Consider the following 16058-nt stretch of genomic DNA (forward strand, 5'->3'; position numbering starts at 1 on the left):
CAATTTCCAGTGAGGTTTTGTAAAACTGACTGCAACACATCTCACCTGCATGTCCATGAACCAGGAAAACTGTCTTAGAAGTGTTCTAGCAAAATGCGCGTTGAAATGTGTGTCTGGTTAACCTGCTCTTGACTTCAGAGGCAAGAGCCACGACATTTGGAGGGGGTTAGGTTATTGTCACTACAGAATCTCTTCAGACGTTGCTGCTTTCTGCCTAAATGCTAGTTGTGTAGCTTACTGGTTCTGCAGTGACTTCTAGGCCACTCAATCTGCCTTGGATCAGGAAGAGCTAGCACTTCCCAGAACCGAAAATGTCATCTGAAATTAGAGCATTAACATTAAAGGGGACTTTAAAGGACCTCTGAACAGATCTGAAAAGTATGGCCTGCTGAAAGATCCACTAGGCTGTGACGCTGAGGTTTATTTAAAGAAACTGTGAGCTGAAAGGCCCAAACATGGACCAGCAATGTCCCACTTTTCTTCTTCTATTTGTTTGCAGAGACTCTGTAATTTTTTCTTTTCATAATAAATTAAAGACTCTATTTTCAAAGATAAAAATAAATAAATCATCAGCCGACTAGAACTTATGAGCAACCTTCCAAGCATACTGCTGCAGGGATACAGATTCCACCTTCAAGCTTCTAGAGCACCATATTTCAAATGTGGCCACCAGGGGCTTTTCTGTGAGGCCACAGCCTCCTAGGTGGTGATTTGGGAGGGTGGGGGGCAAAGTAGGCCCCTCCCCCAGGGCCACCAGCAGGGGTTGGGCCCTGCCCCCCTCTGGAGCCATAAATGCCAGAAGATCAGGCAGCTGGTGTGATTTCCCCATCTTACCAGGAGTGGTGGGGATCAGGCTTCCAGCTTCAGCTATGGGGTGGTGGGCAGCATGCAGTGGTAGGCTCCATCCCCTGGCTGTGGGGTATTAGGCTCCAACCCCAGGCTCACCATCCTCCCATCGCCCCTGGCCCCTGCTGCATCCTCTAGCCCCGGGCTCCAGCCACACAGCAGCAGGCTCCATCCCCCAGCCATGCAACAGCAGGCTCCAGCCATGGGCTCTGACCGCGGGGCTTCAGGCTCTGTCCCCGGCTTCAGCTGCATGGTGCGGGCTCTATCCACCAGCTACAGGGCTTCTGGTTCCAGGCATGGGGCCACAGGATCTGGCTCCAGCCCCCAGCCATACAGCGATGAGTGCTGGTCCCAGACTCACCACTGCCATCCCCCCAGGCCTCCACTGCGTTCTCCAGCCTCCCATCCATCCCCTCATCGTCCCTGGCTCCCACTGCCATCCTACCTACCTTCCCATCCTGGGTTAATTTGTCCCTGGTCTGCTATGAAAAGTGATTTTGTATGTTTTTTAATATCATTTTTCACTGCTTTACAGGTAGCTAGCAAGTCTGCTGCTGTGAAAAGTGATATTAACAAACATACAAATATCACTTTTCACAAAAGCAGACTTACTAGCTAGCAAGTCTAAAAAAGAAAAAAAAGTAACCAAAACAGTAAAAGAAAAACCTACAAAAAAAGACATGAACATGCAAAGCACCTTATTTGTATTTCTATTCTGTATAGGTCCAGTAAAGAATAGAGACAAATTTACATTATTTTTATTATTGAGTCTGCAAAAAACTCTATATAAATAAATTACAGTGATTTAGACATGCATATGTGCATATTTATTTGTTTTTCCTAAAGTTAATTAATTATTTTAGGAAAAATTGTCAGAGCAAGAGTTGGTGGCTGCTTTCTGAGACCACCAAAAATTTTGTTGTGAGAGCCCCTGGTTTAGTCCACGTTATGGACTAACTAGGGTCTCAGGAAACTTCATATGAAACAACTAGCCCGATTCTGAATTACAGTAGTGTACACCACACTCGTGCACACACAAGTAAAAAACACAGGAAACTTTGCCATTTTTTCCATCTCTACAGCTTCAAAATGGCCAAATGCTTTTTAATGTTATGTAATTAAAAATGTGTTCCTCAGCTGACACAGAGTAAATTTTAACATCCACAGAAAATAACGGTGTACAATTAAAATGCTGACACAACTTTAACTATAGCGACGCAAATGTGCTGCTATAATATTTTTACGGTTCCTTTTTATACATAATGGATGATCCTTCTGCTCATGTTTCCTCTATGTTCTTTTCCTGTGAAATAATTTACATTAATCAATAATTTATTACAGCAACTTGTAAAGTAATTATGGGGTTCAATCAATTTTTAAAAAATCTTTTTGGCATATGAATTTTGTTTAGATCCCAGTCTAACGACACATATTTACAAACATTTCTTTTTGTGCATGTCTTGTTTGTGATAAGTTTGAATCTAATTCACTTTTTCACATATTCTTTTACTTAAATTTCAGCCTTTTCTGCATTCTGTGCACAGGGGGAAAGGCAGTCTGTATTTTCCATTGTACCGTTTATGTGCAAGAGATGGCTTCTAAATGTGGAACAAATTTAATGGTTGTAATTAGTTGGCGGCAATGACATAGAACCACACACCAGTACTCCTGCTTTCCTGTTTCACAAACAAAACTAAAATATGATGCATGCAGCTATGCTTCAATGGGAAATGAAAATGATAGTCCCAAAATCTCTCTCTTCAGAACAAACACAACACACCAAAGTCTGTGGTCTGCACACCATTCATGCCAACTATCTTTATTTAGGAGGGAAAGTCCCTATTTCTCAGCAAATTAACCGGTCCTTCGATACAGCTCTCCCAGTCTTGGTGGAGTTAGATATCCCTCTATTTTTCTACCCAGCTGTGCTTCTTTCTGTTTTCAGATGCCGATAGGTACACTGCACACATGCATACACTAACACACGAATACACATCCGAGCAAATTTGAACAAAGCTCTCATGGTTAGGCAGGCTTGAAGAGCAAAGCCTAGGCAATGCATGCAGCGTTGGAGCTGCTTTCTGAGCAATATTTCCTGTTACAAGTACACAGCCATGAGTCATTTAGATGGAACCTTCCACAGACAAACTGTTTTCAAAGGAAATTGCAGTTCAGAAATAAGAGGTGTGGTATAGATGGATTAGAAGGGAAAATATGCCTTATTGTGGGAAATAGAGCTGCAAAACAGTCTTGTTCAAATAAAAAGGCAACATTTCCAATTAGCAGACTAAAATGGTATGGCTGTAGCCCTTACCACAAGGAGAAGCCACCTTGTATAAGGCTAATATAATGATGAAGTCTGAAGCTGTATGCTCCATTTTCGCTTTGGTTTAGTTTTTTATTTCGTTATCAGTTTTTCTTCTGACTTCTTGGTTTTCCTCCTTATAGATCTCAGAACCATTTCCACGTAGCTATGTTAATAACATTAGCCCCAGTGGTGCAAACACTACTGGACATGTTTGCTTCTTAAAGTAATCTCACTGACATCGGTTCCATTCACTTTGAGTAGAAACATGCCCACAGAAGTTAAAGAAACTTCGCTTCAGTCCCACTTACAGTGTCACAGGCCGAAAGCATGAAATTCAGTATTTTCTTTATCGCCATATTTTATTGGGGACTCATTCTTGACAAAGTACTAAACTGGAATAAATTCTGAGTAAATTCTCCAGGAACAGGGCAGGCTGCTTTTTTAAAGTGCATTTTATAAAGCATTAATATGATTCAACAATCCTTATTGAACACAATGAAGCCAAAACAATGAGTTTCGTAAACTTACCAAAAGCAAACACATTATTTTTACTTGGGTGTAATACTCATGACCTACCCTTGTCATTTTGGTGCCTCATACAAAATCCTCCTCTTTTCAGTAGCTAAAGAACTCAACCATTATGTATAAACTTCCATTCGAAACTATGAGCCTGATTTTCTGCTGAGCAAAGAGTTCTTTAGTTATGAAATATTGCTTAGTTATTATTTTTTGTCTATCCTGTCTCTTTACAGTTTGAGCCTCTTGTAAGATGTCTTTACGCTGTGTATACAGTGCCTGGTACTATGGGGCCCTGAGACAGACTTTGGTACTATCATAATAAAAATAATAATAATAAAAGGCTGACTGGAGTTGTCTAATTCTATAATACATAGCCTGAAACATTAGTTTTAATATAGTATCTATCTAGTTTCCTTTACAGCCACCCACCACAAAGGTGTCTGATACTGGACATTCAGATACTGGGTGTTTCTTCAATATCTGGTAGTTGATACTGCTAATGAAATGTTAAACTCCTTAAAAGAATTCACCACCCCAATCCCCTCAGATACAGAAAATCTTTAATATGTCAGCTCAAGAGACAATACCAAAACTTTCTAATAAAATGTCTTCTTTCTCTGCCACAACTGTCATTACATTTTCATGCCTTTTGACTGCGGGCATGTAATGCCGGCTGTGTGGGAGGGAAATGGAAAAATTCTGTTTCATAATAGGAAAATTCTTATATTCCCAGATGTTTCGACGACCACTCAAGCGAGGCACAAGAAATTATTCTTGCTCAGGGGTGAATTTATGGCTTTAGGTTTTTCAACTTCGGTCCTCTTTCCAGCAACGCACCAATCTTTTTAGTATTATTATTATTATTCTGGGAGAGAATTTCTTGTTTATCTCAAAATAAAAACAAGAGGATTCATTAGGTCATTTGGAAAACGGTTCTTATGCTAGGTCTTCTGACTTATCAAATCTTTAATGGCTCTCTATAAAGCTTAATGTTTATTATAGATTCTCATAATGTTTAATGCTTTATCAGATATCTAAATTATATGGTATATTTACAAGTTCTAGTTCATTTTTTTCTCCCTTAGGGTAGTTTTCAGTAATTTTTTTTTCTCCTTCACAAAACGTTTTTATGATGTATTGATATTGAGCAATTGAGAAGCTTTTGTGCAAGTTTTCATAGTGATTCATTTGTTATAATAGTATAAAATAATTTCTTTTAAAAAGAAACAGGGTCTGCGAATGAATGACAAGATATTCCAGTTGTGCATCACTTTTTAAGTCTGCAGAATTTTAAAGGGCTTTGCAAACTATATATATATATATTACCCCACTCCATCCACCAGTGAACTGCAGCCAACCTTCTGAGGCGGAACATGGCAGCTGTTCCACAGTGCTCAGCAACACTAGCCAACAGTTAGGGCAAGGAAGTGAAGCAGAATGCCATATCCTGTTGAAACTGATGGTCAGTTTACACAGGCCAAATGTAATTATCCAAATAAGAATTTCACTAGGGACTGACTTACTCATGTGGAAAGTACTATGGTGCATTTAATAGCCACAAACCGTTCCAGTTATAGCATGGTCTCTAACCTACTATTGATGGGAAATATTTCTGATAAGGTGATGATGGGAAATCTTAGTCCCTTTATGTTTGGATTAAGACATTGTATGGGAATGGGAATGCTATTCTTTATTGACAGTCTTCTTCTGGATACTGATGTAGTTGTTCCATGATGTTTTTATTAGGTCTATTAGCAGCCTTTAATGCCACTGTTCATGAAGTTAGGCTGGGCTTCATTCTTTTCTAATGAGAATAATAATAAGTATTTTACTCTCCGTCCTCAAGGATTCTCACATGCAGAATCTGCAGGATTCTGACTTGTCACCCAGAATGTCTAGTGTGTATGCACAGATGCCAAGGGAGACAATGAGATGCTCTGGCTTGCAATGCCATCTGTAGGAACATGACACTCCCCGCTACATCTCATTTTCAGCAACTCTGAATTTTGCAGCTTCCATTTTCTCCCAGTGCCTGTCAGAAGTAGAGATGTGGATGAGAGTAAAACAACTTTGGCTCGATCAGGATAAGGTGGAGGTGAAGCTGGTAGACAGGGGCAAACAGCTGGAGGAATGAGAAAAGACCTGTGATTGCCTTCTGTTGAAAGCTCATGTCCAAGCTTTGCAGATGTTGTTGAAAAGCAACTGGAATGTTCAGTTGATGCAGAAAGCAGCAACTCACCTCTTGAGTGGAAAAGCCCCAGATGCTCCATGTTCTGCACTGGCTAACTATTTGCTACCAAGTGCAGTTCAAGGTGTTGGTTACAAGCAGTCCCAGACCCTGATCTCTGATACATAGCCTCTTTCCTTGTGCCTTGTTGCCTATTACTTCTTGGAGGTGATCTCTCCAGAACAGCTGCAAGGTATTCTCTGCAGAGAGTCCATGCCTCTGGAGCTCACTATTTCTGGCAGTCGGGCAGTCTAAGTTTGACAAGCTTCAGCAAGCAATGCAAGACTTAACTGTTTTATCACACTTGTACTTAGCCAGTGGGCTCCCTCCTGCAGCAGGTACAAGGAGTTTTACTTTGTCTCATCTTTAAGATAGCAACTCTCATAGCACACTGTCACATAAATGGGATACTGGTTCAATATTGATTCAGACCAGAGACCCACTTACTGAATCACTTAGAGCATTCTGGGTTTTTCTTTCACGGCTCCCATCTAAAAACTGACTTGCTAATCTTGAGTTCTGAAGAAATAGCAGCCAATGGTGTAGACAAATTAAAAAGAAGGGACCTGCCCTTTTCCACCACTGAGCGCCCCTTCATTCCTTGACACTTTTCAGTTCCCTGTAGTCAACCTGATGGCCTCTTACCTGAAGCCAAGAGGATGGCAGGGATTTCCTTCTCAAAATGTAATGCCAGTTCTGCTCCACAGATTGGCCAGCAATTCTCTCTCTATCTCCATGCACTGCCTCCAGTGGAACCCAAAAGGATCACTTTTTTAAGATACCCAGGCTCTCCTTACTGAAATGACAAGATTCAGCCAAGCTCTCTCCAGTCCCCAGAGGTCTAACATGGGACTGTAATTCTTGGCCTCCCTGCTGGCATTACTGCCAGTCCAAACTTCAATATATTTCTCTCTCTCTGTGCTTTTCACAAGCAGGAATCTGGCCTGCTGATCTGAAATAGTCAACCAATTTCAAATTCAATGCCACTATACTCGCTGAACGGACTTAAAACACGGAACAAGTTTCAACACTGAATTGGTTTGTGATCTTGGCAAAAGTTTGAAGACTCTAGAAATGCATTGGGAAAGATGCCTAAAATTAAAAACAAAACAATGCCCTCTCATGCCAATGGGACTCACTCTTCTTGACTGGGCGTGACAAAGACAATTACATGGTGAGCTGTGGTCAAGGAGGTAAGATTAGGTTCCCTTGGAAACTGGATAATTTGGCACACAAGGAAGACCAACACAGTGTATCTTGGATGCTAAAGGCTTTGTAGAAAGCTATTAAACAAGAAGCTGATTTTCAATTAGGCTTTAGCCCCTTCATATTTGTTGACAGTTTTGTAAATGCCTTATCACAAGGCTAACTCAACTGATTGAGTACTCTTTGTTCCTTATTTATTCTTAACAGGCAGAATAAAGGGAACTGATTGTTTCTATCACTTCTTGACTTCGAAGCTTCTGACTTTCATTTGGAAAATCAAAATACTTTGTCTTTTCTTTTCCCCTTCAGATGACTCTAGTATCTGGAGGCTTGGTAAATGTTTCGTCTTAATGCATGTACTCAGCTCCCATTAGCACTAATGAGAATTATGTCTGTTAATGGAGGGGGCAGCCTCTTTATTTGTAAAGCACTGGCTTTCATATCAAGTAGTTTGATTCAATCTCCATCTAAAATTTTAATTGGGTTTTGGAGGTCTTAGCCCGGTGCCTAGCAAGCCACTCTCCACATTACAAAACCCACTGAACACCATACTTTGGCACATCTTTCAGTCTTATCGGTCCTTCAGGATCATTAATCCATGCACCAAACTGCCATGGAAATCAATGGCAGTTCTGCATAAAAAACAATGCTTTCTGGTGCAACATATATTAGAAGTCATACAATACAATCCATGTTCTTGGCAGAAACAGAAAAGGACCAAGTGAGCAATTGTCCTTGCTAGAAGAGGCTTGTCCAAAAACATTTGGCTCTGAGGTATTCTTTTTTACTGATAATATTGTTGTTAATTATTATTATTATTTCTATTGTGGTAGCACCTCAGAGCCCCAGTCATGGACCCAGGACCCCATTGTGTTAGGTGCTGTACAAACACAGAATAAAAAGGTTTGCAACCTATGTACTGTATGAATTACTCTAAAAATAAGCAAAAGCATCAAAGTATTTAGAAAAACAAGGTAAATTACTTAGTAATCAGCCACCAGTAGAGCAGGAAAGCTGCCCTGGAATAAGTGATGGGAAGTGCACGACAGCAGACACTAACTTATTTCATACCTGTGAACTCCTGTTGTCTAGGCTTACAGACACCATTGTATGTGCCATTTAGACAAAGGGGATGTGCCACTTAGCCATTTTTTAGAATCACTGAAAGGCTTTGCATTGAATCACTGGCAACTGTCCCAGTTTAATACACATGGCAATAATTAAAAAGGATGGATGATTACGTAGATTCTACTGTGTGGTATGATGCTGAGTTTACATACAGTTGGAGATGCAGGTTGTCCAACTGGAAATGAACACACTGCTCTCCACCTGAGTGCCATGAGGTATAGCATACAGCAGATAAATAACTATGTGGCTTCCAAAGTAAAGGGCACTGGGCCTTTCTGAGTACAGATATTGTATTTAGAGAAAGAGAGCAACAGAATTTGGGATCTGTAGGAAACCAAAAAAATATGCTTTCCTTTTACTCCATGCAGTTATGGAAGGTCACTGATTAAATGACTGGAGAAGAGATGCAGTAAATATTGAAGAAACTTCTGTTACTTACCCATAATTCCACAAGAGAAGAGAGTAGGTCCTTGACTCATCTTTGGAGTGTGCTGAAAACAACCAGAAAAGCTATTCACTTCTCGCAGACTTGACTAACTGATTCAAAGTTATTCTGAAATTTAGGGCCCAATTCCGCCATCCTTACTCTTGCTGAGTTAGCACTCGGTAGGCCTCCTTAACATGAACAAGAGTGGCAGTCCATAGGGACTTGCCCAAAGAACTCAGCGACCATGCTGGGGACAGAACTGCTACTTCCTAAGACCCAGACTTGTGCTTTACCCAACCGACCATCGTCTCTCCATATTTCTTTCAGTTCATCAAACCTCATTAAGAACTGCAAAGTGGCAGCACTAGGGTCCAGTCACACAAGTCCTTATTCAAGGGGGTGAGTATTCCATTGAAGTCAGGGACTACTCATTGCAGGACCCAGGACCCTCAACTACTGGGGAAGCTAAACAAAGACTGGGAGTTCAGCAGTAATTTTGTGTTGGGTGAGACCAGTGGATTTAGTGGGGTTTTGAATCCCTTAAAATCTCACTAAATTTCCCCATTTAGATTCTAAAAGGCCATTTTTTATGTGGATTGTGCTTGTAAAGCAGGGTCCCACACTACAGCTCTTCTTCAAATGATTCTCACGGCACTTGGATTGATCTTCTGATTTACACTGAAAATGAAAGAATAAATGTTATAGGGGCACAAAATAATTCCAGTCCCTTTGTGATGTTTTCTGTTTAAACTCCCTTGCCAATAATTTCCCCCTTAACAGCATAATCATCTTATGCCTTCTCCTAAAAATTGCCATGACTAACCTGAAGCTTTACACACAATAAATCAGTATGCTCAATACAGATGCAGGATATGTTAGCAATGGCGATCATGGTCACCATTCTTCTGCTGTCCCAAAGAATGTTCCTATTCTCCTTCTTACATTACTCTTCCTGCAACTGCATCCTACTTTACTTACGTAATGATCATTTTACTTAAGTACCAGCACCAAATTCCAGGGTGATCCATTCTGCCATATTTGCATTTTATCTGGGTTTAGACAATAGCATATGCACCTACTTCTAAAATAATAAAATAAAATAATTCATATTTTAAATGTTGGCCACTTATGTAACAATACTGTGCTTACTGCTGACAATCCATTATAAAAATGATCTAATGAAAATTATCCTAATAGATATGCACACCATAAACATTACATGCTAATTATAAGATGATAAGGAGGCAGAAGATGCCAATTGTGCAGATGTGAAAAAGCCATTTAAGTTGTAAGTGAAAGTTTGGCCATCTTTCTGAAGCATGCTGTCACTTTCTGGACAAAGTAGAATAATTTCTATCCATTGGGACCTAGTTTATCTACAGGAAGGTATGAAGTAACCAGAAAACAAAGATGGTATATAGCTTTATCAGAAGAAAGGACAAACTAGAGCGAATTTGAAAACAGAACAACACTAGAAAAACTGTGTTTTTCACAGTACATCTGCCTAGCAAATATCAAAGTAGAGCAAGTACTGTTTGGAGACAAAAGTTAAGGCCTAAAAATGAGGAAGAGAGAAACATTTTGAAATGACATATGTTCCTATATTAAGTGTGATTGCCATTTCATAAGATTTGAGTTTTACATCAAAACTGGGAAGTAAAACAGTGAACTAGTCCATTGAGGGGTTTTTTTGGAGGGGTTTTTTATTTTTTGTTTTTTGATATGTAAAACATTCTGCTGATTTGGTTTTAGATTTTATTCAGTTTTTATTCTTTGGTTTCCATTCTTTGGGCCTGATCCAAAGCCCACTGAAGTCAATGCAAAGACTTCCCCTGTATTCAGTGGGCTTTGGATCAGGTCCTGTGTGAACATCTGCACCAATGTAACATCCCAGGCAATTAGAAATGTATATCCAGATCCATTGTTGTTATAGTATTTACATAGCACTAAAAGTGTGCTAGAAACTTAAACAATTAAAAAACCAAGTGCCCTGCAGCAAGGCAATTACATTCTAACTAGCCTACAGTATCTCAAAAGCTAACATCTCTGCCCACAGCAAAGGGAATGGAAGGGCTGCTTTTGTTGTTTTACAGTGGTCTGGTTCCATGTGGCTCCACAGTGCACAGAATAATTGATACTCACCCCAGACCAGTTTCCCACAACCACCAAATCTCATTACTAGCTTGTAGATGACACTTTGTCACTTCCCTTTGCCCACCCACTTAATCCAATGACTTTCAAGTGAACTCCAGGCAATGGTTTGAAGAAGGCTTGCCTGGGGGAATCTTTCAGACCAGTTAAATGTCATCATGTTTTTCATATTTTTTCCTTTATTGGCTAATGACCAAACAAATGTATGTTCAGACAAGGCCTTTGCTCACTCATAGAACATATTCACCTTCTCTTTGGGGGACATTTGAGTTGTACGCCTCCTAGGCTTCTCACAGAGAAAACTCTGTGCCCACAGAAGGGTGGAGTTCAGCAACCTGCTTCCACCAACCCTACAGAAGCTCCTCCTTCCATGGGGACATGAGCTGTGCAACTGGCAGCTGCCTGTTGCTTTCTGTGGGTCCCCCGCGATCCGCATGGATCTTTGGGGGATCTGCCAGTTAAGGGGGTGGAGCCCTCTGCGTCTTCTGAGGGGTAGGGAGAAAGGAGTGTTTGTATTTGTGCATCTTTTCTGAGACTCTCAAAGCATTTTCCAGGCAACAGCATCTTGTTCTAATTTCTTTCTAGACTGTGAATAATTCTCCTTGAATGCCACTATATATATACACGTCTGAGACTCGCATTGACTATTTGGCACTTGGAGTGCCTATTCAGATTGCTCTCTATTATCACCCCCAGGTCATTTCTGCACTCACTGCTTTCCAGGCAGTTGCCCCTAATTTGCATCTGCGCCATTTATTTCTTCTCCTTAGGTACACTCAGCCCACTGTTCCACTCTCCCCAATTCACTTGGCAATATAATTTGTTCTTTCTGTGTGTTTGTTGCCCCTCTGATTTTTCTGTGTTGTCAGCTCATTTGATGGTGTTTGAATTTGCATTTTTCTCTAGATGCTTAATGAAACTGTTAAGTAACAGTACCGACTCTTGCCATCTCCCACTTAATACTGTTCCCCACTTGCTCATCTTACTCTTAGTGATGACTATCTGTTCACTGTTAGCCAGGCAACTTCTAATCCATGCTATTCATCTAGTTGGTATTTATCCAGTTTTTTAGTGTGTTTATTCTATGGCACTAGAATGAATGCTTTGCTGAGATTCACGTATACTAAAACCACAGCATTCCTGTTATTTGCTAAGGCCCAGATGCTCAGCTGGTGTAAATGGATGTAGGTCAGCTGAAGTCACTGGAACTACATCAATTTACACCAACTGAGGATCTGGTCCTAAATTTGAAATCCAGAATATAAGGCAGCTACCGTGCAGCTATCAGCAGGAAGATAGTTTGTAATTAAGATTTTACAAACTTACCAGCTCAGTCCTGCATGTCAAAGAGTCAGCACCTTTGTTTTCCAGCGTTTTGGTTAAGATCATCACCATGGTAATGAAATCATGCATTGGGATCCATTACAGTACAGGCTAAGGTCACTATTAGCCATGTTCCGGCAAAGCTTCTTTTTTAATGCATTTTCCCAAGTTAAAAATTCAGCAGAACCAACTCCCATCTGCTTCACACACAGGATCGGGGCGACAGTAGTTTCCAACTCTTGTGAACTCCCTGCACACACAAAAGAAAGACACAAAGGTTTTTAAAGCGTTTTCTCAAACCAGAGAGGTCAGTGCAAGGCTGAGGGAAGTATGGGGAAAGGTGTGACCAATTTTAGATGCTATAGTCAGTGAAACCATAGACGAAGTATCAGCCTGTGAATTGTGTAGAATTACTGCAGTAATCTTGTCTTGGCTACTGGCTACTTAAGGGGAACATTTACTTCAAATTCATGTTACTTTTAAAAGTTTTTTCAAGTTACATTGAACCTCATTACCTTGCTTTGTGTTTAACCCCATAAGATGATATGAAACATCATGAGATGTATGGAGCATAAGATGCAAATAAAATGACATGGAATAATACAAGTATTAGAAATGCGTAAATGTTTTAATAGTTCTTAAAATCCTTTTGGCTCTGGTGTCTCTGCTAAACTACAGACGGGGTATTACACCACTGATCACATGCACTGATAGGTAAAAGGCAAATCATTACCCACAAAACATAGTCATTTTAGGATGTTAGCAAAAATTAAATATAGTGCTCTTGCACCACAAAGTTTGGTGTGTTCTACCTTCCTGTAGTTTTAGTATTCGTTGTAAAGCCTAATGAGAGCTTCGAGTTCCTCAGAGGGAAGGCACCATAGAAATGCAAAGTATTATTAGTCAGAAGGTGCAAGGATGCTGTAGCTACTTAAGCTCTACACTGACCAGAGCTGGCACTAGGCATAAGCAGACTAAGCAATTGCTTAAGGCCCCGAGCAGCTCAAGGCCCCCCTCCATAAATTATTAGCATATTTTGAGGGGTCCCAAAATATTCCTGCTTAGGGCCCCCAATGGACTAGTAGCACTTCTGACTTAATTCTTTCAGGGCCAAATCCTGAAATCTTCAATCAGTGTCTAATCACTTCTTATGCCAGCAAAACAGCCAATAAATCAATAGGCCAAATTCTGAAATTCTTATTTATGGTCAGACAATCTCCCTCTGAATTCCTCTATTAAAAAGTTGTAATGAGGCACTGTCCTCTACAAAGAAGAAATTAAGGTTCTGAAACGGGATCCACCCAAGGTCCCGGAGCCAATCTCAAAATGCCCTGTGCCTCCAGATCAGGTCTGGACATCCTAGGATCTGCTACAAACTTCCAAACTATGGTTCTCCCAGCATGGAGTGGCACTTTTTTGATTGCATTAACTTTCCTCTGCTGATTTCACTGGATGCATTTCCACTGCTTCCCACCCACTCATAGGTCCCTGGATCCATGCAAACCCCTTGTGAAGAAGACATTGGAGTGGTGGAGTTGACTGATTCCCCTTTCCACATGGGAAGACAGAGAGCTCTCCATCCACAAATCCTAAGGCCGCAATTTGCTATTCAGTTTTTACTCAGTCTTTAGTTTACTTTTTTTTAGTCTTTACTTGGGAGTTTCACCTGAATAAAAGCTGAATAAGGGCTTCAGAATTAAGACCCCAGTGTGTATTAAAAAGAAAGACATCAAGAAAGTCTTCCATGGCACTCAGCAGACTACCAAACATTCAATAATAGAAGCCAGTCATTTCTCAGCTTCTGGCAGTCTCCGTGACAAATTTACTGCAGTTCAAAACCAGACAGATTGCAGTTCAGATCTGATTATAAAAATCAGTGTTTCTCCTAAATAATTCCCCTAATCCTCTTTCACCATTTTGCTGTATTGTGGTTAAAGCAACTGAGAAAATAATTCATATGAGTGATCTGAAAAACACAAAGTACTTATCTCCTAATATGAAATTACAAATGAATTGCTATATGAAAGAACAATGTTTTTGAGAATATGCTGCTAAGCATTAAAGCTCATTATGAACTGATATTGATTGGCTTTCCAGATTGTAAATCATATTTTCTTGTTTATTTGGATTAGAGTTTGTGGTGGATGTTATTGAGATTGTTCAGTTAAAGGCCAGCTGGCTAGTAAAAAAAAAATTACCTACTATTATTCTGTGAGGACAAGGTTCATACAGAGTGCAAAACTGATGGGGGAAGGGGGCAGAATCGATTTTCTTAGGCTTTACCATTCAAAAGGGCCCATGGTGGAGACTCAAGATTCTCATGTTAGACTGGTCAACTTAACGAATAATTTACTGGTGGCTTCCACATAAATCTGTGACCAACCTAATGACCAGTTGGAAACAGTCAAAGCTAAAAGCAAAACATTTCAGACAATCAAAATTACACATAATTAGCCAAAATCAAACCACATATTTGTAATACAGATAGCCTGGGTGTGTGCAAGAAGAGTGCAATGTAAAAAAGGCAGAGTGGGTATAGGCCCAAAAATCAATCACATCAGAACCCCATTTGAAGAGGATTACGTTAATGTGAAGTAGGAATCTTCTATTTTGCACCCACAGTGTCCAGACGGAGGAGTTATAATGCAGCACTTCGGTGTGCACTACTATTCACATCGCCATAGTCCAAATTGCAGGGCAATATGCACGAGCCCATAGTCTACTAGTAGTAATAATAGGGCAACAAAGCCACAATCTGCACAGTTGTTATTTTGCAGCATACAGTTCAGAAGGTCACGGCAACAGTAGAGATAGAACACAAGTACTCCTATAAATGCACAGTCTCCTAATGCTTGAGCTAAAGAAGAACCTGCTTAATCTATACATGGTATAGGGCTGGTGATCCACAGGTGAGCACTTCTGAATATCTCCAGTATCAGGCAAGAATGGTGCCACAGATGCACTAATCAGATCGTCACAGTGATTTACATCTCTATATTATACCATTTTAGTATTATTTATTATGTATTTATTTACATTCTGGTAGCATTGAGAGGTCCCATTCTGGGATGGGCTAGGTTCTGTGTAGATTGTCCTTGCCTTAATGAGCTACCAATCTAAACATATGAAAAGGGACCAACAGATAAAGAAAAACAAACAGATGTGTGGGAGAGGGGACAAACACATTTGGTATATAAGCAGCACTAATGGCCTCCCCTCTGCTTAGCCACTGTCAAGTGTTTTGTAGGCAGGATCCCAAAGCACTTTGCCAGCCAAATCCACATAGCACTACTGAAATGCAGCCAGCAACCAACCAGCACACAGCCTGCTACTGGAAAGATTCAGAAGATTCAGACTGGAAAGATTCAGAAGGAAATTCTGGGGGTCTGAACATAGAGGAAAACTCCTACTGCTTGCAAGTAGTTGTGTTATGAAGGGTGCCTAGACAAACTCTCACTGGCACCTTCAGAACTTATCTGGTATTTTATGTGACTACTGACTTTAATAACCATGAAAAAATGCAAACCTTTCCTAACCTTTCTACTGTGGCTCTGTGAGAGAGAGGCCACTTTCGTAAAAAAAATCACTTTCCAATAGTCACTTAAACTTTGTGCAAATACAAGAGAAATACAAACTGCCAATCTGAAAGCTGTTCTTTTCACAGGCTTACAACATTTCTGGAGTATGTAGTGTTTCTGTAATGCCACACTTGCAGTTATTTGCTGCCTATAGGAGTGATGGGAATCACGTTTAAATTTAGCATTTAATATCCCAGAACTAGAGCATCTCCTTTGCTTTTGGAAACAAAGAAGAAACTTAAGATCAAGAGACCCTAACCAGGAAACCTAAGGCTCTGCTGATTCATCTCCTGATCCTGGTAATCCCCATGGAAGTTCCCCCTAGAATTTTATAGAGTTAAGTCT

The 16058-nt window shown here is 40.3% G+C and overlaps 1 protein-coding gene across 3 annotated transcripts in view; it reads right to left on the reverse strand.

The window, feature by feature from the left end:
* Nucleotides 1-16058, reverse strand: part of FAM53B (family with sequence similarity 53 member B) — a 120324-nt gene that overhangs the window by 74584 nt on the left and 29682 nt on the right. For 2 of the 3 annotated variants that reach the window (XM_067533442.1, XM_067533443.1), the window contains exons 2-3: nucleotides 12139-12385; nucleotides 8674-8725 (exon numbers count right to left, since the gene is read on the reverse strand). In XM_067533442.1, the coding sequence (XP_067389543.1) occupies nucleotides 8674-8725; nucleotides 12139-12225 (139 nt within the window). In that variant the 5' untranslated portion in view covers nucleotides 12226-12385. Of the gene's footprint in view, nucleotides 1-1929; nucleotides 2150-8673; nucleotides 8726-12138; nucleotides 12386-16058 lie in introns of those variants that run through there. The other variant, XR_010917213.1, reaches the window with a different exon arrangement.

Source organism: Emydura macquarii, unplaced genomic scaffold, assembly GCF_026122565.2.
Source record: "Emydura macquarii macquarii isolate MOO-44397 ecotype Brisbane River unplaced genomic scaffold, CSIRO-AGI_Emac_v2 contig_3343, whole genome shotgun sequence".
NCBI classification, from domain to species: domain Eukaryota; kingdom Metazoa; phylum Chordata; order Testudines; family Chelidae; genus Emydura; species Emydura macquarii.